This window comes from Arachis stenosperma, chromosome 8 (assembly GCF_014773155.1).
Source record: "Arachis stenosperma cultivar V10309 chromosome 8, arast.V10309.gnm1.PFL2, whole genome shotgun sequence".
Classification (NCBI taxonomy): Eukaryota; Viridiplantae; Streptophyta; class Magnoliopsida; order Fabales; family Fabaceae; genus Arachis; species Arachis stenosperma.
Window position 1 is genome coordinate 38,206,099 of NC_080384.1, and position 27,248 is coordinate 38,233,346.

At 37.2% G+C, this 27,248-nt stretch overlaps 2 protein-coding genes across 6 annotated transcripts; one reads left to right on the forward strand and one right to left on the reverse strand.

The window, feature by feature from the left end:
- The first annotated feature begins 759 nt into the window (after window positions 1–759).
- LOC130945947 (uncharacterized) lies at window positions 760–3,240 on the forward strand. The gene has a single exon (XM_057874634.1). The coding sequence runs from the start codon at window positions 760–762 to the stop codon at window positions 3,238–3,240; it is 2,481 nt and encodes an 826-aa protein (XP_057730617.1).
- Window positions 3,241–11,116: 7,876 nt separating this feature from the next.
- On the reverse strand, window positions 11,117–14,692 carry LOC130943307 (lysM domain receptor-like kinase 3). Of its 5 annotated transcripts, XR_009071775.1 has the most exons (10): window positions 14,227–14,689; window positions 14,039–14,107; window positions 13,743–13,824; window positions 13,349–13,414; window positions 13,118–13,168; window positions 12,702–12,854; window positions 12,333–12,526; window positions 12,127–12,216; window positions 11,671–11,722; window positions 11,121–11,600 (listed from the first exon to the last, which is right to left on the reverse strand). XR_009071775.1 is itself a non-coding variant. In XM_057871129.1 (3 exons), exons 1-3 carry the CDS (start codon window positions 12,456–12,458, stop codon window positions 11,624–11,626), a joined length of 315 nt encoding a protein of 104 aa, XP_057727112.1. In that variant the 5' UTR covers window positions 12,459–12,695; the 3' UTR covers window positions 11,117–11,623. The 5 variants fall into 5 exon arrangements, 1 of the variants encoding a protein (XP_057727112.1); XR_009071776.1 differs by having other exon boundaries at window positions 11,120–11,600; window positions 11,671–12,216; window positions 14,227–14,692; XR_009071777.1 differs by having other exon boundaries at window positions 11,120–12,216; window positions 13,743–13,815; window positions 14,227–14,688.
- Window positions 14,693–27,248: the final 12,556 nt, after the last annotated feature.

Below are 27,248 nucleotides of genomic sequence, written 5' to 3' on the forward strand. Positions count from 1 at the left end.
CACAAAGCTGCTAGTCATGAAGTTTGTTACCGACGACGGATCCATAGGGACTATAAGGGGAGACCTCGAGACGGCGGTCGCTTGTGACAACGCCAGTCTCTCCCTTAGAAAGAAGTCCAAGGAAGCATCTGGTGTGTTCCTAGCCGACCTCGATGCCAGAGTGGACGACAAGCCGAGGCCAGAACCAGAAGGAGATCTGGAGAAGTTTAGAATTGGTGACGAAGTGGAAAAGTTCACATTCGTTAACAAGAACCTCCCCCATGAGTTGAAGGAACCCTTGATCGAAATGATAAGAGCCAACAGTGACTTGTTCGCCTGGACACCAGCCGACATGCCGGGCATAGACCCAAAAATCATCTCACATCATCTAGCCGTCAAGACGGAAGCACGCCCGGTGGCCCAACGGAGGAGGAAGATGTCGGCGAAGAGAGCAGAGGAGGTGGCCAGGCAGACGGCCAGCCTCCTAGAAGCAGGCTTCATACGGGAAGTGGACTACTCGACATGGCTCTCGAATGTGGTATTGGTGAGAAAACACAACGGCAAGTGGAGAATGTGCGTGGACTATTCTAACCTTAACAAAGCATGCCCCAAAGATTGCTTCCCCCTCCCCAACATAGATGCACTCGTCGAGCCGCGGCAGGATATCGGTATCTAAGTTTCATGGACGCCTACTCGGGTTACAATCAGATACCGATGCACCGTCCTGACGAAGACAAGACGGCGTTCATAACGCCAGGAGGAACTTTCTGCTACAAGGTAATGCCATTCGGCCTGAAAAATGCGGGAGCAACATATCAAAGACTGATGAACAGGATATTCCATGACCTCATAGGGAAAACAGTCGAAGTCTATGTGGATGACATCCTGGCAAAAACAACACGACCTGACGACCTCTTGAACGACCTGGCAAGGGTATTCGCGTCCCTCCGTCAACACGGCATGCGGTTGAACCCCCTTAAGTGCGCCTTCGCCATGGAAGCTGGCAAGTTCCTGGGATTCATGATAACCCAGAGAGGGGTAGAAGCCAACCCGGAGAAATGTCAGGCACTACTCCAGATGAAGAGCCCGGGTTGTACCAAGGACATCCAAAGATTGGCAGGGCGGTTGACCTCATTATCCCGATTCCTCGGAGCTTCGGCAACAAAGGCCCTGCCATTCTTTAACCTCATGAAGAAAGGGATGACGTTTGAATGGACGCCCACATGCGAAGAGGCCTTTCGGCACTTCAAGGAAATCCTGGCGGCGCCACCCGTCCTCGGGAAGCCAAAGGACGGGGAGCCACTATACCTATACCTCGCCATAACGAGTGAAGCCCTAGCCGCAGTTCTGGTACGGGAGGACGGAAAAGCTCAACAGCCAGTCTATTTCATAAGCAGGGCCTTACAAGGGGCAGAATTAAGATATAGCAAGTTGGAAAAGCTAGCCCTAGCACTTCTAACCTCCTCACGAAGGTTAAAGCAATACTTCCAGAGTCACCAAGTTGTCGTGAGAACGGACCAAGGGATCCGACAAGTACTCCAAAAACCCGATCTGGCAGGAAGAATGATGACTTGGTCTATCGAACTGTCCCAGTATGACATACGATACGAATCCCGGCAAGCCATCAAGGCGCAGGCGATGGCGAATTTTCTAGTAGAAGTAACGGGGGATCCAAGCGAAGAAGTGGGTACACGGTGGAAGCTCCACGTGGACGGAGCCTCCAACCAGACCTTCGGAGGTGCCGGGATCATCCTGGAAAGCCCGATTGGGGTTGTATACGAACAGTCGGTCAGGTTCGAGTTTCCCATCTCGAACAACCAAGCAGAATATGAAGCCCTTATAGGAGGCCTAACCCTAGCAGAAGAAGTCGGCGCAAGAAGACTAGAAGTATGCAGCGATTCCCAAGTCGTCACCTCCCAAGTAAACGGTAGCTACCAAGCCAAAGACCCTTTGCTACAGAAATACTTGGAAAAGGTTAAAAGCTTGAGCCAAAACTTCGAAGAGGTCACGGTCCACCACGTACCTAGGGAAAGGAACACACGGGCAGACCTCCTATCAAAGTTGGCCAGCACTAAGCCAGGGGAAGGGAACCGGTCTCTCATCCAAGGCATGACAAGAGAACCGGCAATCACACTGCACATGACAACCCTAGGTCCTTCATGGCTAGACCCCATCACCGACTTCCTAGAACACGGCAAACTCCCTAGTGATGAAAAGGACGCGGCAAAATTGAGAAGGGAAGCAGCCAAATACGCCGTCATCCAAGGACAGCTGTTCAGGAAAGGGCTCAACCAACCCTTGCTGAAGTGCCTGCACCCCGACCAGACGGACTACGTCCTCAGGGAAGTCCATGAGGGCTGCTGTGGGCACCACATCGGAGGCAAGGCCCTAGCGAGGAAACTAATCCGAGCCGGGTACTATTGGCCGTCGATGATGGCGGATTCCAAAGAGTTTGTTAAAAAATGTGTAAAGTGCCAACAAAACGCCAATTTTGCCAGGGCGCCGGCCTCCGAGTTAAGCTTGCTAACGACCTCCCGGCCATTTTCTCAATGGGGAGTCGACCTCTTAGGGCCCCTCCCGGTCGGCCCTGGGCAAGTCAAATACCTCGTAGTCGCAATTGACTACTACACCAAATGGATAGAAGCCGAACCACTAGCTAGCATATCCTCGTCCAATTGCAGGAAATTCATGTGGAGGCAGGTGATAACGCAATTCGGAATACCGGAAGTCGTCATCTCAGATAACGGCACGCAATTTACTGACAAAAAGTTCATGGAATTTCTCAACGGCCTGGGTATAAAGCAAAGGTTCTCTTCGGTAGAACACCCTCAGACGAACGGACAAGTGGAGGCCGCCAACATGGTTATCCTTTCAGGGCTGAAAAAGAGGTTTGACAATAAAAAGGGCGCTTGGGCCGATGAACTAGCAGCGGTTCTCTGGTCCTACCGAACAACTGAGCAATCCTCCACTAGGGAAACTCCTTTCCGACTAACGTACGGGGTGGACGCAGTAATACCCGTAGAGATCGGTGAGCCGAGCCCGCGGTTACTTTTGAAAGGAGTGGAGGAAACCATAGAAAAAGACCTGATAGATGAAGCCAGGGAAATGACCCATTTGACAGAAACGGCGATGAAACAAAGAATGGCTCTGCGATACAACACCAAAGTGCTCAAGAGAGAATTCGAGCCAGACGACCTCGTCCTGAGGCGAAATGATATCGGCTTGCCGGCTCCTGGAGAAGGCAAGCTAGCGGCAAACTAGGAAGGCCCTTACAGAGTCAAAAAAGTGATGGGAAAAGGAGCCTTCAAGTTAGAAAGGCTTGACGGCAAGGAAGTCCCGAGAACATGGAACGCGAACAATCTAAGAAGATTCTACTCCTAAAGGATGGCACGACGAGCCGACCAGCCTAGCTAAGTAGTCAATTTGCAAATTTAACTTTTGAACTTATCAAAGCGACTTACGAGTCCTTTATACGATTACCGAATAAGATATACTTGTGCAAACTTTCTATTCTGTTTTGTCACTCAATTCTCCAGATAAACTATCTCGTCACAACCAGCGACGACGCGCGACCCCGGGACTGATCACCCCGGGAACCCGTTAACCCCGCTGGTGAGAAAGGCCATGGGCCATTAACATAAACGACGACAATAAACCAAAAACGGTTGATAGAAACGATAAAACGACTAGACGAATAAGAAAGAGTTTACCACGACAACACGAGCAAACGACTAAAAAAGGTCATTGTTCACAAGCCAAAATAAAACGGCCAAAATCAAATTGTTCATAAGCCAAAACGGCTAAAATCAAAACTGTTCATAGGCCAAAACAAAACGGCTAAACAAAAATTTCAAACAGAGGATTCATTTCTTGGGGGCGTCGACAACTTTGCCATCCTGAATGATTTTGAGAACACCAATCGCCGACGTATCAAATTCGGGAGCAATGACTTTGACCTGAGCCTTAAGAGCCTCCTCGGTCGCCAAAATTGCACCCTTCCCCTGCTTCAAAACATCTTTGTACTTGGCCTTCCACGCTGCTAATTCGGCCTCCACGACCTGCTTTTCCTTCTCTATCTCGGCCACCCGCTTTTGCGCAGCACCGACCTGGCTCTCCAAGGTCATCTCACGCTCGACAAGACGAGAAACCGTGGCGCCCGACTCTTTCAACTTCTCCTCAGCAGTGGCAGCTTTCTTCTCGGCGGCAGTAGCCTTTTTTTCGGCGGCGTCAAGCTTCTCATTTGACTGGGTCAACTGCTCCCGGAGAGTTTCAACTTCACTTTTTAGTTCATTATTCGCTTTCCCAGCAGATTCTAACCTTCTGCGGAGGGACTCCATCCCGGATAGCTCAAACTCTGCCTTCCGGGCTATCACGGCGCCACGCAAGAGGGTACGGTACATCCACCTCGCCTGCCCGGCAAGGGAAGACTCATGGAAGTGCTCCTCGGTACCGGGGATCAGCTGGGAATCAATAAAGTTCCCGGCATCAAAGTTCCTCTCCATGACGGTAAGAGCTCCCTCGGGACTGGAGGACGTCTTCCTCTTCCTCTTAAGGCTGGGGACCTCTTCCACCTCCTCATCAACATCCAGGTTAGACGCCGAACCCCCGGTGCCTATCACTTCACGAAAGGGGGAGGCATGAACTGCTGCGTCGCCCCCGACCTGGGGAGTTTGGGTCGAGGTCCCGGTTCCATCAGCCGCAGCTTCTTGCTCGGAAGTAGCCTTGCCCTCCGGAAGAACCGCAGGCTTCTCGGCAGCAGATTTTTCTTTATCCCCTTCGTCGTCGCTGCCGCAGAGGAAAGTTTGAAACAAGTCGGGAAGGCCCGTCACCGACGCAGACATCTCCACTGCAGGAAAGCAAAGAAGGTCGGTTAATCGCAGCAAGTTATCAGCAAAAGCAAAAAGATAAAAGGTAAAGTAAAAGTTTCTCACAGATATAATTACGACCGGACTCCCGGTCACCCATGAGGAGGTGGGGATTTACTTGGTTCTTCCCAAAGACTGCCATCAACACCTCGGCAATCTGCTTATCCACCGCCGACATACCTCCATAGGTTACCTTAATAAAGGTATTGGACCCTGCTCCGAAATTCCAATAGGTCGGGATGAGCCGTACCCCCTCCAACGACAACCAAAAGGGATGACGACCTTTGACAGTGCGGACCTTAAAATATTTGTCCTTAAACCCGTGGTAAGAATCTTCAAACAAACCGAAGATCCTCCGACCCTGGGCAGACCGGAAGGACATGAACCCCTTTTTGTGCTTCCCCTCCTTTGAAGGGTTCGTAAGGGTGAAAAAGAAGAGAAAAACATCCACAGACATCGGCAGTTCGAGGTATTCACAAACCATCTCGAAACAGCGGATCGAGGCCCAACTGTTCGGATGCAACTGCGACGGCGCCACGGAAATTCGACCTAAAAGCGCCATTTGAAAGGCTGAGAACGGAATACGAACTCCGACTTGGGTGAACATGGCCTTGTAGAACCAAATCCAGTCGGCGACTTGGCGAGGTTGGAAGTTGATTTCGTACAGGCGCTCATGAGGGGCCGGGACAAAGACGTCATAATTAGCTTCCTCGTCAGTTCCCCCACACAAGTACTAGGCTTGTCGGAACTCGGTGAGCTCCTCCTCGCCCATTTGGTTGGGTGAATCCTTCACGTCGGAAACAACCCAGGCATACGGATCATACGCCGCGGGGTTAACGGAAGCCCGGGAGACCGTGCGAGCCATACCTACACGGGGGGATCATCCAGTTAGTCTAAGAGATCGGTAGATCGGTTGCTCAGTTCAAGCACACCACTACTCCCCAACTAAGGACAAAACACTAGAGGTGGACAGGGAAAAGCCTACCCTGGAATGGCTCCCCCCTAACACGTATAACCGCCATTGGAAGGCCACACAACAGCAACAGAACCAGGCAACAAGCATACAAAAATAATGCATAAAAGGGAGAATGATTCGAAAGTTACCTAAACTGATGAAAAGAAGATGAAGTTGCAAGTCTGGAAAAATGCAAGAAGGATGAACAAAGGCACCGCAGCAACGCTCTGAAGTCTCGCAATAAGGAAGAGGAAGGAGAGGAATGGGAAGTGTGGAAAAGCACAGAAGCATAGAACCGATCGTTTAAAAACTGCTTCCCCAAAGCGCGAAACACCTGGGGGCAGAATAGTCTTTTCAAACAGGGTTTTTCCACCCCATTATGAGCATTCAATGCTCGGCACAAGGAACGAAGCGATGAAACGGTTGCTTATGCAACCAAGGGACACGCGCGTTGAGGGCATATCCTTCCCACGAGCGGCCGACCAGACGAGATGCGAGACGACACGCCATTGGTAGCTCCCACGACTACCATTGGCGCGTGGGGGCACTGTTACGGCCTGGCCCAAGGTCCGCACGGGTCGACCCGACCCAAGCTCTACCCGACCCGGCTGCGCGCCCTCCAACCGGCCCGGACACGCGTCCTGTACGGCTCGCACGCGGCTGCAGGACAACGTCCTTGAGAATATGGGCCTGTTCCCATAAGGGACCCATTACTGACATGTATATAAAGGGAAGATTGGCTCTTCCCACGAGGTACGTCATATCCTTTCACCTCATTATTCTACCCGCCTGCACGTCGCTGACTTGAGCGTCGGAGTGTCTTTGCAGGTGGCATCCCCCCCTCATCCTCTCTCCAGAACGAGTGCTCGTCTGCTCAACTCACCCGCAACCAGTGCGACCCAAGCTAAGGCGTCCCCGCCCCCTTACTTGCACACCCGACCTGTCCGGAACCCGACAACCGAACATAACATAATATATATCAACTAATAATTATTTTTTTATTTTATATTATTCTTGCATAGTAAACTAGTCTGCTGTATATATATCTTGACTCTTACAGAGATTAAGTTCGTTCTTATTGTCTTATAACGAAATATACTTCTCCTTTCTTGAGAAAATTAAATGGTACCTATAAAAGATATTCTTATTTTTAGGTTAGCATGAGAAGTATGTTAGAATAAAAAATAATTTATAACTTAGAACTTACTTTTTGAGAAGTAAAAATTGTTATAACTTAATACAAATGACTTTAATATTATGACTATTTAGTTATTAAATTTAAAAAAATATTTGATAATCTAAATAAATTAATTAAAAACAGTCAAAATTTATCTTATTTACTATTTATTAATTATTATAATAATTTATAAATATTAAATAAGATAAATTTTAGTTTTTTTTTTCTTTCAAACATTACCATTAAACTTATAATTAAAACAATTTATTACACATGCAAGCGCATCATTAATTCAAACAACAACAAATTTCTAATTAATGATTATAAAATAAAGTCAAGGGCTAAATGAGACTCAAAATTTTCTAATAATTAAGCATTAAATTACAAGTATGTTATATATACATAAAATTTAACTATTAATCACCATGTATAAAATATGTATTTGACATATTATAAAAAAAATTAGAAAAAGTATACGGAACCAAGAGGTTACCAGCCAAAAACTAAACAAAACTACATTAATTTATATTAATAATTAATTTTAAATTTTTAAATTCAAAATTTAAAAAATTTAAAATTGATTAACTAAACCTAATTAAAACCTATAAAAACATTCCTCTTCTCTCTCACATTAACCTACCCACTTCTAACAATCACACACACAAATCTCTCCCTCACCGTCAGGCCCTCTCCGCCTCTCCACCGCGACCCACTCCTCCGATCGCTTCCGCTTCCAACCGGAACTGTCTTTACCAGATCGAGAGCTCGTGAACCTTATGTTCGGACTCGGGTTCAGGTCTCAAAGCTTCCGCGCGTCAACGCACATGACTTCCCCTCGGAGCCAGCATCAACAGTGACAGAAACAGGCGCGTCGAGACCGAGTAGCTCCAGCATAGGCCTGAGGAAGCCTCCTCGGAGCACCATTTCAACGGCGGCCTGGCACATGTGCCAGTTTTCAGTCCACAGTAGTCCAACGTCATCGTTAACCGGGTTAACCGTTCGCCCACATGCTTCGAAAAGTAGAGACTGAAAAAGAGCTACACAGAATATATGTTCTTGCTTTTGAAGGTGGACTTGGTTGGAGGGTACTATGATGCAGGTGATCATGTGAAGTTTGAATTATCAATGGCTTTCACAGTAGTCGCACAGTAGCAGCATCATCACGATGTTGCTCTCTGCGTTTTGGAATATTAGGTACCATTTTGATGATTAAAGAGACGCAAACTATACAATTACAGAAATATAAAAAAATATTCATTTAATATGAAAAAAAATATCCTAATACTTAACAAAAGAAATATCCAGTTATATTTTAGCAAAAATAATTAAATATCTATAAATTTTTTAAAAAAAAAATATGAAATTCTTAAAGAAATAGAGACATTCACATTTGCAATATAAAAAAATTCGAAAAATATATAAAAGAACATCCATTTAGTATGAAAAAGAAACATTCTGATACTTAGCAGAAGAAACAACCATATATATTAATTCGTAGAGATTTTGGATTCAACAAAGATATTTTGGCTGATTTTTTACTAATAGCCTTTTGGTTCCTAGCATTGCTCAAAAAATTATTATACTACCAAACAATAAGTTTAATTATTGGTTTATTAAAGGTCTTATTATTTTAGGGTAAAATATTTTTTTGGAATTTATCAAAAATTTTAAAAATATCCCTAAATTTTATTTTGTTTTAATTTTGTCTTTAAAATTTTTTATTTATATCAAATATATCTCTGACAATTAAATTTTTAAAAAGTTTAAGATCAATTTGATTAATGTTTGGGTGTACTGTGTGAAGGTACCAGATTTTAGAGGGTGAGGATTGAAGAAGAAAGGAGACTGAAGATTGAGGAAGAGAGCAGAGGAAAATGAACTTTATTGATTACTCAGCAAAATGAATGAAAATCAATTCAGTACAATAGCATGCGTCTACTTATAGAGAGTGATGGAAGCTTCTGGAGGTCTTAAGGGTGTGGAAAGGTGTGACTTATGCTAAAGGTGTGACTTGTGTTAACTCATAACAGAGCTACCTGTCTTAACTAACACTCTCATCATAACACCTATCATCATCTCTACTTGTCTTTGTTCTGTTTTGTTGACAGCTATACACTTATCATCATCTTCAGCAAACTTCATTCTACTTTGTTGAGGATGAACAATTCTGACTTCCAGCAATAAGTTGCTGATCATGAACAGTGAGCTTGGCACAGAAATGGAGAAAGCTCTCTGAGGGTATTGCCTTTGTAAGAATGTTAGCTAGCTGCACTGATCCCTAACAAAGTGTAGATCAATCTCGAAGTACTTGGACTTGGAGATGGAGGATAGGATTGGCAGCAAGCAAAACGGCGCTGAGATTGTCACAATACAACATTGGTGCTTTGGGTGATGGATACAACAATTCACTCATCATGGTTTTTATCCAAATTAACTCTGCTACTGCATCTGCCATACTTCGATATTCAGCCTCAGTACTTGATCTAGCTACTGTCGACTGCTTTTTTGATGCCTAAGAGATCAAATTTGAGCTAAGAAAGACACAATGATCACTGGTGGACTTCCTATCATCTGGATCCCCAGCCCAGTCTGAGTCACTATAAGCAGTTACGCCCATAGAGAAATCCTATTTTATATGTAAGCCGTAGCTAGCTGTGCCACTCAAGTATCTTGGTACCTGTTTAACCATTCTCCGATGACAGTCCAAAGGAGCTTGAACAATTTGAGACAGCCTGTTAACACTGTAGCAGATTTCAGGACTTGTTATTGTGAGATACTGCAGGCTGTCAATGATCGATCTGTATAGCTTTGGATCATAGAAGCTAGACCCACTAAGAGCTAAGACCTTCACAGTGGATGGTAGAGGTGTGTGGCAGGAGGCACAGCCAACCATACCAGCTTTCTTGAATACTTTCCCAACATATTTCTGCTGAGTGAGCACTAGACCACCATCACAAGTTCTGGTTACTTGAATTCCAAGAAAGTAGTATAGGTCTCCCATATCTTTGAGAGAAAACTTTTTGTTCAGCTTAGCTATCACATCTGTTACAAGCGCAGAAGATTCACCAGTCACAATGATATCATCTACATATACAAGCACATAAGTTTGGAGTTCATCAACAGTTTTGACAAAGACTGAGACATCATACTTGGTAGTTGCAAAACCAATCTCCCTTAATTCACTTGCCAGCTTATGATACCACTCTCTTGGGGCTTGCTTCAGCCCATAGAAAGCATTTGTAAGCTTGCATACTAAGGAGGGATCTCCTTGTTCATACCCTGGAGGCTGTCTCATATAAACTTCCTCCATTAAATCATCATGCAAGAAGGCATTATTAACGTCTAACTGTCTGATTATCCAAGATTTGGATACCGCAATGGATAGCAACAATCTAATGGAAGTAGGCTTCACCATTAGGCTATAGTTCTCTGTGAAGTCAGATCCATGTTTTTTAGCATACCCCTGAGCTACCAGCCTCGTCTTGTGCTTTTATAAAGAGCCATTTGCATTGCATTGTATTTCAGCCTGAATACCCACCTGCTGCTTATGGTTTCTCTATTGGGTGGAAGCTTATGGAGATCTTAAGGGTGTAGAAAGATATAATTTGTGCTAAAGGTGTGACTTGTGCTTATTCATAAAAGATTTATGTGTCTTAACTAACACTCTTATCATAACACCTACACTACAAGGTTTTTATTTATTTGTGGCAGTTTTTTTTCTTATTTGTGGAGGTTTATAACCCCCACCAAATAGTTTGTGGAGGTTTCTAAAACCTCCAAAATTTGAGGTGCCACGAGGTCTTTTGTGGAGGTTTTTAAAAACCTCCACAATTTATTCAGTGGGGGGTTTTATGTATGTTTAGTGGGAGTTTTATATTAGACTTTTATGGAGGTTTAAAATCACTTTTGTGGCAGTTTAAAACTCCCACAAATTGATTTTTTAATTTAACAAAAATTAACTATTTTGTGAGATTTTCAAACCCCCACAAATTCTATGATTATTTGTTTCTTTTTAATTTCAAATCATTCATTAATCTCATCTTATTTACATACTCTCAAATTAAAAATTTATTTTTTAATATCAAAATTTAATAAATATAGATGCCATGGAATATAGAACTGAAAAGTGTTCCTCCTAGATTTTCATTAATATATAATTGGTCCTTGCTGTTACAAATCAATAAAGAATTGATTCCTCGACTGAAGAATCAAAATCTAAAGGGAAATATAAATAAATAACCATCAGAACCAAAAACCAAAATAAAAACTAATGTGGGATATATAATACACATTTATACAAAACAAACAACAGTGTACAGTGTTACAAATTTACAATTTTTGCTCAAGGTTAACATAGATTATTGATTTTACAATATGGTTCAAAAGTGATGAATTACTTCACCTGTTTTCCAGCAACTTGAAGACTGTCTCAACCAGTGAGTGAATTGTTAGATTGTGCCTGTTCAATCCAACAGTACCAGAGAAAACATTGAAGCTTTCAAGCTCTGATGTGGTTTCTAATACACCTTCCAGCACCTTCTCCATTCCTATATGCTTGAAGGTATCTATGTTTTCTACTTTGTCTTTCATCATCCAAATCGCAAACTCTATGGATAAGTTCAATCTGTATAGAAACATAATATGAAGTTAACATTCTGATAACACAAGATCATAATGACGAGAGTAAAACTTACTGTTGGTGCTGCGGCCATAACAACCTTTAGCTGGTTGAAGCATTCTGATCCACTAAAGTAGAGATAACATTAAATTGGGTGCAAAATATCATTAATATACAAAGTAGAGATGACTAAAATTAAAGGAAGATATCATAATCAAGAATGGAAAAATAGATGTCACTAAAGTAGAGATAACACTCACGTCTCACATTATGCCCAACCCAAGAATCTATAATTCAGTCATGTCAAACCAAGTTCTTAGACATTCAGAATCTATAAATTGATCAATCACAACTTTCGTTGACTTATTTTATATTTTCTAATATTTATTGTTATGTTCTAAGACAATTAACAACTAAGTTCTTACACTGGAGGCATGTATCCAATTAAATGCACCTAAATTGTTCAGAGTCAAGTTGAGATTCACTGAATGCCATAGAAACTTGACCTTTTGGTGTAGAAGAAAGTAGTTACCAGATTCAAGTGATGAACATGTTTTAAGACCTTCAACTCTGAAAGAAACTCTGTTGATCCTTGAACATTGATCTTCTTAATTGCTGCTTTCTGCATTGAACAAAATTATGCAGATAAAGAACTAAATGGTTAAAGATAATTTATTTTTCCTTTTAATTCTGGAAGATTATATAACATTATTAAAGATATAATTGGCTTGTTCTTACTTGGCCTCTCAATTCTGCAAAATAGACAGCTCTGAATCTATCCTGACCAATTTTGTTATCAGAGCTGAAGTTATTTGTAGCCTTGGCTAGTTCTTGATAAGAGAATTCCATTGATTTTCCTGCCATAATTGTCGGAAGGCCAGAAGCACTAGCAGCTGGGGATCCTAAAGTTTCATATTCACCACTGCTAGATGCTTTACAAGGATAAGGAAGAAAGAAACAAAAGGTGTTATTATTATGAATTCATGATCACAACATAATTAATTCATTGAACATTTTAACATTGTGTCATAGTTAATATAACTTAATCAACTAGAAAGAAACAAATAGTAGATTAAGAAGCCTAGAATTTCAATAAAATACAGTTACCATCTTGGGTTGAACTTGATATAAAATCTTCTGTTGGTAATTTAATTTTTTCTTTTTCCTTCTGGAATTATCTAACACAAGCACAAATTAATAATGGCAGAACCCAACTTGTTCCAGCTATAGATATTCCAACAGCAACACCTTTAGCTAGACCTGTTTATATATAAAAATAATTAAAAAAATTAATAATTTTAAGACCTGTTTATATATTAAAGTAAGTACTCTTTTCAAGAGTTAATATGGTTTCCCATCAGGTAACTATCAAAGATGACAATTATGATTTCCTGTTTTCTCTTCTATCCCTTTTTTTCTGAAGACACGGAGTCCGGGAGAAGGAGATTTAAATCGAAATAAAACAGCTGATCATGTACAAGACCAAGTAAAGGCATGCAAGAAAGGAGCACAATTGAATATACCTCATCAACATAATGAATGTTACGCTAGTCAGCAGTATACATCAGAACATCCTGTTAAAAGATAAAAAAGGATACAATAAATTAAAAAGCGAAACATTTCCTCTTACATTGAATCATTTCAATAATGAAATTTTGAGAAATAACTCTCCTTATTTAACAATAAAAACCATTTGACCAGAAAAGAATGAGATTCTTATGAAAGAGATGAGATGAGATGAGTGATCAAGATACCTTTTTGGTTAGACCATGAGCTGACATAACATCATAGAGCTTGTGCATAAGCATTTCTTCTTCGCCCTATTAATTAGAACTCCATAACTTAGTGATGAATTAGTGTTGATGAATTAATATTTAATACAAACATGTCACATAGAAAAATAAATCATTATTCGAAAATTCATTGATACATGCCACCAGAAATTAGTATCACAATCCCAATAGATACCAGAAAGTACTTTCTCTCTTACAAACTTCACATTTGTTATTTGTTACTGAAAAATGCAACAAACTAGGACTATCTAAATGAAGTATGTAATTTCTATTTCAAAGAGAATAGCTAAAATAGTAAAAAAGCACAAATTAAATTAGAGACAAGAAAATTCAAGGGTAGTGCCAAGCAAAGAACCTGAAGTTTTTGCAATTCATGGAGCATTGATCTGTAGGCTTCCATAAGGATCTCATTCTGCTTATCCATATGTCTATTTCAACTTAAAAATCAGAATCAAACCAGGATAAGCAAAAATATCAACACTAATTGTTTCGCCATCAAGTTATTAAATAATCACAAAAGTAACAAGTCAAATCCGAAATCAGAGAAGTAATCAATCAAACTAATTAATATAGAGAAAATCACAAAATTAACAAAAAAGAAGCTTCCATAGGAATGCACAAAAGAACGCAGAAGGAGATCTCAGAAGTTACCGTGAAGTGATCTCAGGAGACGCGCCGAAGGAATAGCTCCTCCTTCAACAATCACGTTCACCACTTCCTCTGCAAGACACAACCACCGAAGGATTTACACCAAGAGACATGCATGACCGAATTTGCCAAAAACCGAAATGAAGGTAGCAACACGCTAGGAGATCGTGGAAGAGGAATGGAGGATTTACCGTTTTGGCGAGATCGGCAAGCGCGTGAGTGGCGCACTTGGCGGCGGCTCGATCTGACTCCTTCCATGAGAAAGTGGAGTTGAGGATAGAAACCTGCTCCTGGACCTCGGCAAGAATGGCGTCGCGGGCGTCGCTGGTTACTCTCCCTCGATCTCAGCGCTACGGCGAGTTTGATTATGACAATGGCGAAGAGATGAATACTGCGATGGCGAGTAAATCTGCTAGGGTTTCATTCTCCCTCTTCTTCCTCTTCCAATTTTTTTGGTCAAGTTTTTGTTTGGAGTTAAATTTGTTTGGGCTTAATCAGAATAGGTTAGAGACTGGTTATTGGTTTAGAAAATTGGGCTTAGAAATTTAAACTAGTTTTAATTAATGGGAGTTTTATATTTTGCCATAAATAAAATATGTTACGGAGGTTTTCTAAAACTTCCACAAAAAAATTCCCATAAACAAGCAGAAATCTTGTAGTGCTATCATCATCTCTACTTGTCTTTGTTCTGTTTTGTTGACAGCTATATACTTATCACTGTGCACACAGCAGGAATTCTAAAGGTGGCATACACTCATATATATGGAGAAAAATGCAAGTTCAACCACTAATATGCTTAGGCTCATATTTTAGTTTTGGTTATGAAGGAGGTTATTATTTGTCTAATTTATATTTTTATTTATTTTATTTATTTTTTATTATAGGTTATTCTTGGACTGTATATGAGATGACTCATGCAAATGTGAAGGTAATATTGTTCTACAAAGACAAATTAAAAGACAATTAAATTCATATGTATAAATTGGCACGAAAATTACCATCAAATTTGCATCTAATTGTTTCTGTATTATATTATTCTTTTTTTTTTTTTGCTGTTGTAGCTACTATTTACTGTGTTTGCTTCTACAGTTTTAGAAAAAGATCGACTATTTATAAAATAAAAAGTTCATTTCTTTGAGATAGATACTAGCAGACTCTTCTTCACGGAAGATGAGACTGAATGTGTGAAAATAATTAAAAGAGCCTAAGGTGCCATCCTTTCAAATTGCAAGAAAAGTTTTCTAGAGTAGGAGACTACAATTGCATTGCATCATGTAAAAAATGTTTGTCTTTGTCATTACTGATTCCTTAAAATATGTTTGACTAATGTAACTCGTTTTCCTCGGTGGAACTTTCTATCCAATATAACATTCTATGTATAATACAATTTTTAATAAGGTAGTGAATTTTTAGAAATTGACATGTTATTTTAAATATTTCATTTAAGTTATTGAATTATAATATTTGGTCGCAAATATCTTCTTTGGATGGACATATACTACCATCTTGAAAATTCCAACAACCTGCAGAGAATTAGAGAAACATTACTAATACAGAAATACTATACTTCAATTAAGAAGAAAAAAAAAATTAAAAACAAGAAAGAACAGAAGTCTTGGCAGTCTACAGGTAGAGAAAGCATTTATTAGCCACATCAATTATGCCAAAAAAAATTTACAGAGACATGTGCAATGAAGAACCAAATTGTTGGCAAGAGAATACAATTGGGGGAAGAAAATTATTGATCCCACTATTTATATGAAATTTTTTATATCTAGCATAAAAAAATTATGACAGACAATGATAAATCACTATAAACTATTAACTTTGTGTTGGTCGAGTGATAGAAAAATCGTTCTCTTTATAATAATCTCGTCTCCTTTGTGAAAGTCTGTAATAACCTAATAAGAGAGATAATCACGACTTTCCAAACCAGATCAGTCAAATTATGAATGCTACATTACTACTCATTACTTACTAATTAGTATCCTTACACAACTATAATATTTTTACATCATAGCAACCGCCTTAATTGAATTGTCCTTGCATTGAACATTTAGCATGGGACAATTTATTTGGATAAAATTATTGGTAAAAATGATCTTATATTTCACAATATTTTCTTATTTAATTTGAATCAAATGATAGAAATGAAAATTTTAAAGTAATTCATTTTAATTATGGCTTGCGTTTGGCACATTATCTAATAGAATTAGAATTTGTTAACAAGTATCCTGAAAACACTTTCATCCTCTTAATTAATGTCTTTATAATACTCTTTAGCTAGATTCATAAAATTAATGTAATTTGATTATTAAAATTTGCTAAAATTTAAATTGTCTAACTAAAAAGTTTTTAGAGACTAACTTGAGATATTATTCTAAATTTTTTGACAACTATAATTTAAAACCGTGCTATTTAATTACACCTGTGTTAACTTAAATAATTAAGTTTCAATATCGCTCTAATATTATCTAAATGTTTATTATCACAAATACTATATATAAAAAAGTTGATCAATTAAATAAAAAATTATTTTTATATATCTCAATATATTGTTCAAAATATATGATCAAAATCTGCTTACATAATAATAAAGGTACAACACTATTCACTTAAAAAAAGTGTTTAAATAACCATCACTTAAAATGTGAATTTTATATCATTTAATTTCTCTATGCATAATAATAAGTTTACATGTACAATATTATTGAACTCTGCACATTATTGCAAAGCTACTACATTTACATAAGAAAGATAGCATGGCAGCAACGCACATAAATTTAATTGTCTAATTAACACAACTACAAATTAAAAATAAAATAAAAAAAAAAGTTCAATATGCACTACTCTTTTGAATCGGGTGTATGAACCTCTATTGCTAATTAAATATATCTACTAAAAAAATGATCAAATTACACGTGAAGGTTCATTCGAACCTTGTACCACCCTTTTTTGAAACAACCCAAAAATGTCCATCCATATTTTACTACAGATCTTATGCTTTTGGATTCGTTTGCCTTTGATTCACCCATCTCTAAATAACGATTAATCACCAATAGAAGAAGATATAATAAAAAACGAAAACAAAAACTGTAGTATATTATAGCAATGTGATGAATTAGGTGATGATGATGGTGATAGGAAACTCAAGTAATTAATCAAGGCTAGTCTTAGGTGATTAGATGAAAAAAAATCTTTTGTGTTGAGGGAATTGAAGAGGTTCTAGTATTCTTATAATTGGTTTTTCTCTTTATGTTCATCACCTATTGTGTTATTGACTGTTTTTTATAATTGGATAGATTATGATAGTTGATAAGATAGGCAAATGAATGATGACAACTGTTGTAACAGATTATCATGATCTAATAATATTTTGATATGTGTCAATTATTGACTTGATGAATATTAGTGTAAAGTACGTGTATGCTGTATTTACTATTTAGTGTGTTTTGACTTTTGAATATGATTCTGTTTTTGGATAACCTAGGATTGTTTGTTAGTTATATATATTTATTGGCTATGCCAGGTTCAAGTTCAACTACTGTTTAAGGAATGTTATTTACTTATTTATTTTTTTCAAATGAAAATCAAAGTAGAATTAAACGGTAACAGATAATTGGATTGAATCTTGTTTCTTCAAGTAAGTAGAACTCCAATAGAACTTCTCAACCACTTAAAAATAGCTACTGGAATTAATTTCTAGTGATGATGTTAATAATATGGGTAATGTTTTTAATAAAACTTCATGTTCAGAGAGCATATATATAGCTCGATTAATTGTGTTTGGATGAAATTATATAATATTCTTAGTAAAATTTAAATTTAAATTGTTTGAAATTATATAAATATTGATAATATTTTTTTTTCTTAAGGTTATTTTATATTGGACAGTGTATCACTTTTTTAAAAAATACGAAATTTCTTGTTTTTAATGAAAAAACATTTAAATTGTTTGAATATAATATAAAATAAAAGTATTTTTATTAAATTATAATTAAGAACATAGATTTAAAATTTTTTAAACTGAATTTAAAAGACATAAAAAAATTTTTTAGACTGAAATTAAGAGGATGAAAGAGAGAACGGGAGGTAGAAAAAACAGAAGAAAGAGACGAAGAGAACGGAAAGAAAAAGAAGAGAAAAGAGGAATGAGAGAGAACGAATCAAGTCCACTGTCAATCCTTTTTTTAGACTTGTATATATCTTTTTTTTAACCTCTGCTGTGGTTTGTTGGGAGTGGAGTTGTGTGGCTTGACAGTAGCGGCCAGCAAAGGTAATTGTAAGGTAACAGTGTTTCCCTTTAGAAAGCAAAAAAAAAAAGGAAACTAGAGATAATGTTAGAGATCATGTGAAGCAAGTAACCAGTAAGCCCAGTAAGAGCCCAGCCAACCCCTCTTTCTATTTTTAGTCTTTTAGTTATTCTGTTTTCTCTATTTTTTTGTACTTACTGCTGAACTGTACTTGCAGAAACCTCTAGAAGTGTGTGTCAGTTAGTTTTTAGTCAGTTGCAAATGAGTGCTAGCTGTTAGGTTGCTGAGTTAGTTAGCCCATGTGCTAGAAGGTTCTAATAGTCTATAAATGCTCTTTCTCTCTGTAACTTGGTGATCACATTTTTCTACATAATGAGATTCAATTCACTCTTAATTCAGTTTTAACCTTTCTCTCTATTCTTCTTCTTTCTCTGAAACCTGCCTCTGGGGTCTGATACCTTTCATGGTATCAGAGCCATTGGCTTCACAGCATTCAACACACCACAAGTAACCAAGAGCTGTTCAATCAACAATGGCACAAAGCTTCATTGCAACACCAATCTCCATGAAACTGGATGAGAACAACTTCTTGCAGTGAAAGGATCAAGCAATCACAACTATAGAGGAGAATGATATGCTAAGTCACATCACAGGGAGAGGAATTCCTCATCAGTTCATAGCTTCGGAGAATGGCACAAACACAGCAATCAATCCAACTTATCAACAATGGAAACAGCAAGATGCACTCCTTAAGTCTTGGATATTGGCTTCCATGAGCAAACCTTTCACCACAAGAATGGTAGGCTACATGTATACACATTAAGTATGAAAAAGATTGGAAGATCATTTCTCCTCACAGATCAAAGCTAAGGTGATGCAGTTGAAAAACAAGCTTAGCACTCTTCAAATTGGAAGATCCGTAACTGAATATGTTCTGATGATCAAAAGCACGATTGATGCATTGGCCTTGGTAGGTGAATTGGTAAAAGAAAGTGATCATGTTAATGCAATCTTGCATGACTTAACTGAGAAATACTCTTCAGTATATACACAGTGCTTGCTAGATCTGAAAGCATTACAGTGGCAGAATTAGCGGCATTATTACTTGCTCATGAGAGCATGCTTGCAAAGTTTTGAAAACGTGCGGCTTTTATGCAAGCCAATATAGCACAGTTCAGAAACTATGATCAAAACTATCAAGCAAGGAGAGGCTTCAGAGGTGGATTTAGAGGAAGAGGAGCTCGATCATTTAGAGGAGGCAGGAGTTACTCTGAAGGAAGACAGATGCAAGAAAGAACAAATAGTGAACATTTCAGCAATGATGATAGACAGTTTGCAAATGGAAGAGGTCAATACAGCAGAGGCTAAAGGATGTACAATTCAAGGGAAAATAGTAGTAGGTCACAGTGTCAATTGTGCAACAAAATTGGCCACACTGCAAGAACCTGTTGGTACAGGTACAGTAAAGACCAATATGAGGAGGAGGATTATGGAAGAGAAGCCTACAACAACAGCCACAATCAAGTGTCTTAACCTGAGGCAAACTTCTGCAACATGTCAGCAACACCAGCAATAGTGCAAGATCCCAGCTGGTACCCTGATTCAGGGGCTACACACCACATGACACATGATGCAAAGAACCTGATGGAGAAAGAAGAGTACTGTGACAAAGAGGAAGTTATAATCGGCAATGGCACAGGTTTGCAAATTTCTTTTGTTGGAAATTCGTGTTTCAAAACTGATTTGAGCTCTAGATTATTGCACTTGAGAAAACTGTTATGTGTGCCTGAAATTACAACAAATATGATGAGTGTGCATTAATTATGCTGTGACAATCAAGTTTTCTTTGAATTCTATGATGATAGGTTTTGTATAAAGGCTAAAGAGACATGGAAAGTGGTGCTTCAAGGCATTATAAACAAAGGTCTCTATAAATTTATCAATCTACACAACCTACAAATAATTCCAGCTGCCTATTCTTCTTCTGTAAGAAAAAAAATGAATTTGTAATATGGCATGCTAGATTAGGCCATGCCAACCATTTAGCTGTTTCTAAAATTCTGAAAGCTTGTAATATTGCTACCTTACATGAGAAAATAAACTGTTCAGCTTGTTGCATTAGAAAATCTCACTAACTACCATTCCCTTCTTCACAATCCTTGTATAAACATCCTTTAGAACTTGTGTATTTAGACATTTGGGGGCCTGCTCCTATATCAGATCGCAATGGAAATCGGTATTTCGTCAATTTTATTGATGCTTTCTCTAAATATACCTGGCTTTATTTAATCAAATTTAGAGCTCAATTGAAAATAGTTTTTGAAAATTTTCAACAAACAGCTGAATTGCAACTAACACTAAACTCAAGATGTTATAGAGTGACAATGCTGCTGAGTATATTAGCCTATCAAAGACATTGCAAGAAAAGGGAGTGCTGCACAGATTCTCCTGTCTACATGTCCATCAACAAAATGGATCAGCAGAGAGAAAGCACATGCATGTTGTAGAGATGGGACTCATCCTTCTAGCTGGAGCCTCCATGCTTATTCAATTCTGAGGAGAAGCTTTTTGCACTGCTACAAAGCTTATTAACATCCTCCCAACACCAGTTCTAGATGGTGTATCCCCTACAGAGAAGCTACTTGGAAGAAAGCCTTTCCTATGAAAACCTGCGTGTGTTTGGTTGCCTATGTTTCCCATGACAAAGATCATATAACAAACACAAGCTAGACTTCAGATCCTCTCCCTGCACCTTTATTGGCTACAGAACAACACATAAAGGGTACAAGTGCCTCACTCAATAAGGCAAGGTCACACTAACTCCTAATGTGGTGTTCTTCGAAGATCAGTTCCCTTTCAAGCAAAGTACTATCAAAGCTAACCAAGAATCCTCTGTAAGTGAACTCTCATTGCCTACAATTCCAATATTACCAAAGCTGTCACCAAACTCACATGAAGATAGCCATCCCTCCTGCCAAAACCAGTCCTCAAGTAATCAATAAGAATCTGTAGATGACAGCACCTTCTAATCACTAAACCCTTCACCCAACCATCACAGCCAAAAAGTTCTTATAGAAGAGTTATCAACACCAGTCCCCATTCCTATTAATGACATTGAAATTGTTCTCCCTAGCTGTGAACCTGAACCAAACCCCACAATAGCTCTACAGAACATTCACCATATGATAACCAGAGGCAAAGTTGGAATTGTTAAACCAAAACTCTTTTTGGCAAGTGTTGAACCAAGAAGTGTCAAACATGCTCTCAAGGTACCTGAATGGAAGGCAACAATGGATCTTGAATATGAAGCATTGATGAAGAACAAAACCTGGGAGCTGGTTAAACTTCCCCTAAACAGAGATGCCATTGGAAGCAAATGGGTATTTAGGATCAAGTATAATGCAGATGGCTCCCTGCAAAAGCATAAAGCAAGACTAATTGCTCAGGGGTTTGCTCAGAAGCCAGGATCTGATTTCTCAAAAAACTATAGTCCAGTGGTAAAACTCACCTCTATAAGAGTGCTACTGTCAATTGCTCTATCAAGGTCATGGATGATCAGGCAGCTAGATGTTAACAATGCCTTCCTACATGTTGATCTAGTTGAGGAAGTGTACATGAAGCAGCCTCAAGGCTATGAACAAGGAGATCCTTCACTCGTGTGTAAGCTTATCAAAGCTCTCTATGGACTGAAACAGGCTCCAAAAAAGTGGTATTGTAAGCTTGCTAATGGCCTAAAAGAACTTAGATTCACAGCCACAAAATCAGATGTAGCAGTGTTTATTCGAAATGATGCAAATGTCAAAACCTACATCTTTGTATATGTAAATAATATAATTGTAACTGGTGAATCAGCTGAGATTGTTAAGGAGGTGATATAGCAGCTAAATTCAAAGTTTGCCTTCAAAGACTTAGGAGATCTGAACTACTTTCTAGGGATACAAGTAACCAAGACAAATGATGGAGGCTTAGTTCTTACATAACAGAAGTACATTGGCGAGCTCTTGAAGAAAACTGGTATGATAGGCTGTGCAACTTGTCACACTCCATTCCCTTCCACAACCAAGATCACAGCCCTTAGGGGAGCAAGCTTCAGTGATCCAGGCCTATACAGATCTATCATTGAAAGTTTACAGTACCTAACCATCACAAGGCCTGAAATTTGCTATTGTGTTAACAAATTGGCATAATTTGTTTAGTCTCCACTAGACTCTCACTGGAGAATGATGAAACAAGTGCTGAGATACTTAAGTGGCACTGCTAGTTATGGCCTACACATGAAGAGAGACACTGATCAGAGTACATCTATAAAGATTGTTGCCTATAGTGACTCTGACTAGGCTGAATACCCAGATGACAGAAAGTCAACTAGTGATTATTGTGTATTTCTTGGCTCCAATCTAGTCTCCTGGACCTCAAGAAAGCAAACAACTGTGGCCAGGTCTAACACTGAAGCTGAGTACAGAAGCATGGCAGGCACTGTGGCTGAGCTAGTTTGGATCAGAAACTTGATGATTGAATTGAAGCTGCCTGCTCCTGAAGCACAGTGATTTATTGTGACAATTTGAGTGATGTGCTTGTAGCAGCAAACTCTATCCTTCACTCCAAGTTCAAGCACTTCGAGATAGACCTCCACTTTGTCAGAAATTATGTCAACAACAAGCAAATCCAAATGAACCACATCATAGGAGCTGTGCAAGTAGCAGATATCCTCACCAAAGTGATACCCTCAGAAGCTTTCCTCAATCTTCGAGACAAGCTCAACATTAATGACTAACAAGCAATTACCAAGGAAGCAAACAGCACTAATCAAGATCATCATCAGCAGAATGAAAAAGGAAGCTAGAGATGATGTAAGGTAACAATGTTTCCTTTTAGAAAGCAGAAGAAAAGGAAACTAGAGATAATGTTAGAGATCATATAAAGCAAGCAGCCAGCAAGCCCAGTAAGAGCCCATCCAGCCCCTCTTTCTATTTTTAATCTTTCAGTTATTCTATTTTCTCTGTTTTCTGTGCTTACTGCTGAGCTGTACTTGCAGAAGTCTCTAGAAGTGTGTGTCAGTTAGTTTTCAGTCAGTTACAGTTGAGTGCTAGCTGTTAGGTTGCTAAGTTAGTTAGTACATGTGCTAGAAGGTTCTAACAGTCTATAAATGCTCTTTTCTTTTATAACTTGGCGATCACGTTTTTCTGCATAATGAGATTCAATTCACTCTCAATTCAGTTCTAATCTTTTTCTCTACTCTTCTTCTTTCTCTGAAACCTGCCTTTGGGGTCTGATACCTTTCAGTAATGGCGATGGAAAGAAAACAAATAATAAAAAATTTGATAGTAGAGTTTAAATAAGAGATGATAGAAATGATGATAAGAACGGGAGGGACAATATGATATTTTTAACAAAATTAACATACAATTAATGTTTTGTTAGTTTTGTCCCGAACAAATATTATTTTTTATGGGTATTAGATAAGTTTTAATTATTTATGGTTAATTTTATTAGCATTCAAATGTTTAATAGTTAAAAAATAGGGCAATTTACGTTATTAAATTGTTACACCCTCAATATTACGCAAATGCATTGTTTCAAAATTCAATACGCAAATACGTTGTTTTACAATTCTATATAAACCGCTATTGGTAGTAGCGGTTTACAGGTGTGCATAAACCGCTACAACCAGCCGCGGATTATGTGTGTGCGTGTGTGAGGGTAAACCGCTGCTGGCAGCAGCGGTTTAGGTGTGTGCATGTGTGAGTGTAAACCGCTATAGGCTATAGCGGTTTACGTGTAGTGTGCTGCCTATATAGTCAATACATATATATAGTTTCGTCTCCTTATATTGTAATTAAAATATAAATGTTATACCAAATAATTTTATTGAAAATTAAATAAACAAAAGGCACATGTATATATTTTTCAAAAAATAATGTAAATTGTACTATCTTCTAAGAATTAATGGAGGTCATGTATAATTCAGTTAGAGAGTAAATTACACCAAAAATAAGAACAAAAAATACTGTTTTAATATATTATGTGTATAATACACCTATATATCTCCCTATTTTTATGTACTCACGTATCTTTTTATTTTGTATATGTTTGATTAAAAATATTATTTATATACTAAAATAAATTATATAGGCGTACGATTTTTATGTACTCGCTGTAACATCTTAATTAGACTTTTCTTATTAAATATCAGAATTTTTTGTTTGTCAGTTTTTTTTCCTTAAAGACAAACATGACTTCTATGTTTTAACTCTTGTTCACTGAAAATAACTAAGTCTAGTTTTTACGTTCTGTTCAATTATTAAATTGAAAAATAATTTTAAAAAATATTATTTTTTTGCTAATTTTGCCATTCGATTTTATTTGTAATAAAAAAATCAAGAATAATTATCAGAATTTTTGTATTTTTTTCATAGCCATGTTTTATAAATAAATAATTTTTTGTACTATTATTTTTAGTATTCTTTTATAAGTTTTGATTTTTTTAATCAATTTTTCATTTATTTTGTTTGTTCATAGTAATATGTTTTTTTAGAATTTTTTTATATTCTCTAATGCATATTGTTATATTTTTGTAACGAAATTTTTAGTACTCATTATTCATATAAAATTTTTAATTATTTCTATTAATACATATTCTTTTGTATGGAACTTAGTTTTGTATGGAACTTAGTTAATTTTTATTTAATTTTGTATAATTTGACTATATAGGCAGCACACTACACGTAAACCGCTATAGCCTATAGCGGTTTACACTCACACACACACGTAAACCGCTGCTGCCAGTAACGGTTTACCCTCACACACGCACACACATAATCCGCGGCTGATTATAGCGGTTTATGCACACCTGTAAACTGCTACTAGTAGTAGCGGTTTATATAGAATTGTAAAACAACGTATTTGCGTATTGGATTTTGAAACAATGCATTTGCGTAATATTGAGGATAAAACAATTTAATAACGTAAATTGCCCTAAAAAATATGTTATACTCTATATAATATACATAAAAGAATATAAACTTTTTTTATAAATTAAATATAAATAATAGTAATACTTTAATTTTAAAAATTGAATCCGTCATTAAACTACTCTAGCTACTAATTTATTAATTTAAAAATTTAATCTGTTAAATCATAATTCAATTAAAAAATTAATTTATAATATAATAATGTATAAAATTATAAATAAATACATAAAAATATAAATATTAAAAATACATAAATTAAAAATACAACAGCAACTATAGTCTCATAATTCTATGTAAATAAAGATTTAAAAACTAAATTAAATATTAGATACTAGATAGTAGTTGAAACTATAGATTCAGAAGTTTAGATCAAATTCATTTAACTAGAGTTCAATTGAAATATATTTAATTTAATCTTTTAATATATATACAAAATTATTTACATATTATATATTATGGAATCATTAAAAAATAATAAAAAAAATAACATTTTTCAGTTAATAACAACAACAACAATGCAATAGAAGATAGTTACAGTAAAAATTAATATATCCTAGTGTTTAAATTAATATATTCTAATATTTTGTTTTGTATTAAAAGTTATAACTAACAAATTGTATAATTAAAACCCATTATTTTTCAATTGGGCCCAATAGCTAATTTCAATTTTTAATTTCAATCTTTTCACCACGTGTTGATGGAGCACATCTATTGTCTTCTTCAATGGAAGAGTCAATAGAGGAAGGTAAATGCAGAAGGAGTTGTAAGTGAAAAAAAGTGAGGTTGCGTGGTTGACGAACACACAGAGAAAGAGAGATGTTACGGGATAACTGCACCGGTGAAGGAAAGGTGAAGACGGTGGTTAGCTGCGACGACAAGCAAAACCATGCAGTCTGGGCCTTGGCTTTTTAATTTTTTTTAGTTTAATTTTAATATATTGACAACGTGTACAATTATATCCATCTTTTTAAATAATTATTTATGTGATTAATGAAAATAATAATTATTTTTTATAATATGATATTACGTAATTGAATGCACGTTTAAAATTGTTTTACACTGTGCATCAAAACTAAATTTGTTGACTTTGGAGCAAAACTAAAAAATTGGCCAATTTTAGTCGATCGATTTTCGTCTTATTTAGTAATTCACAAATAGTTTTTAATTTAACGATTTTATCTTATTAGTCGAATCGCATAAACAATCAATTTTTAGTTCGAATGATTCGACCAGCCAGTTTAACCCGACTTTTAAAATTTTAGTTACGAAGATCATTTTTAAAGTTAACAAAATATTTTTTTTATAAATTATATAAATTATATAAGATGAAGATTATTTGGGAATAAAATTTTTATATAAATTCTCTCACATAGTCATATTTCTATTCTAAAGTCGCAAAGAATTATTAAAAAAGATTATAATTAAAATAAAGTACCAACTTAATTCTTTTTTTTTTTAAATGACAATACGATATTCGACAAAAAAAAGTCCATACTGATCCCTGTCCCAAATCTCTATTATGAGACAACGCGAGATTTTTGTCAATTGATTACGTAACATACATTATTGGTACTCTTGGGTCTTCTTATCCTCAAAGACTATTATTGCCTATTGACCTTGACTCTTCCCAAATAAAAATTATCACCACAAATTGTGCTTTCATTCTAGTTTTGAAATTAAATAAAATTTATCCTTCGGATATTATAGAATTAAATAAAAACTATTTTAATTTATTTTAGATCAATTTCAATTTTATTATATTCCAAAGGCCGAAAAGAATGCCAAACAAACCTATGAGTGCTACCATTCAAAGGTTTGTTTCTTGTACATCCCTGTTTAAAGATCAAGTAATATTAATAAGCATAATCAGTTGGGGACTTAGGTGTGAAACCATTCAAGCACACAGAAGTGAATACTGAATACACATGTAATGAAGCTATAACTAACTATCAGAAACAGAAAAATAACTAACTTGATGACATCAGCACG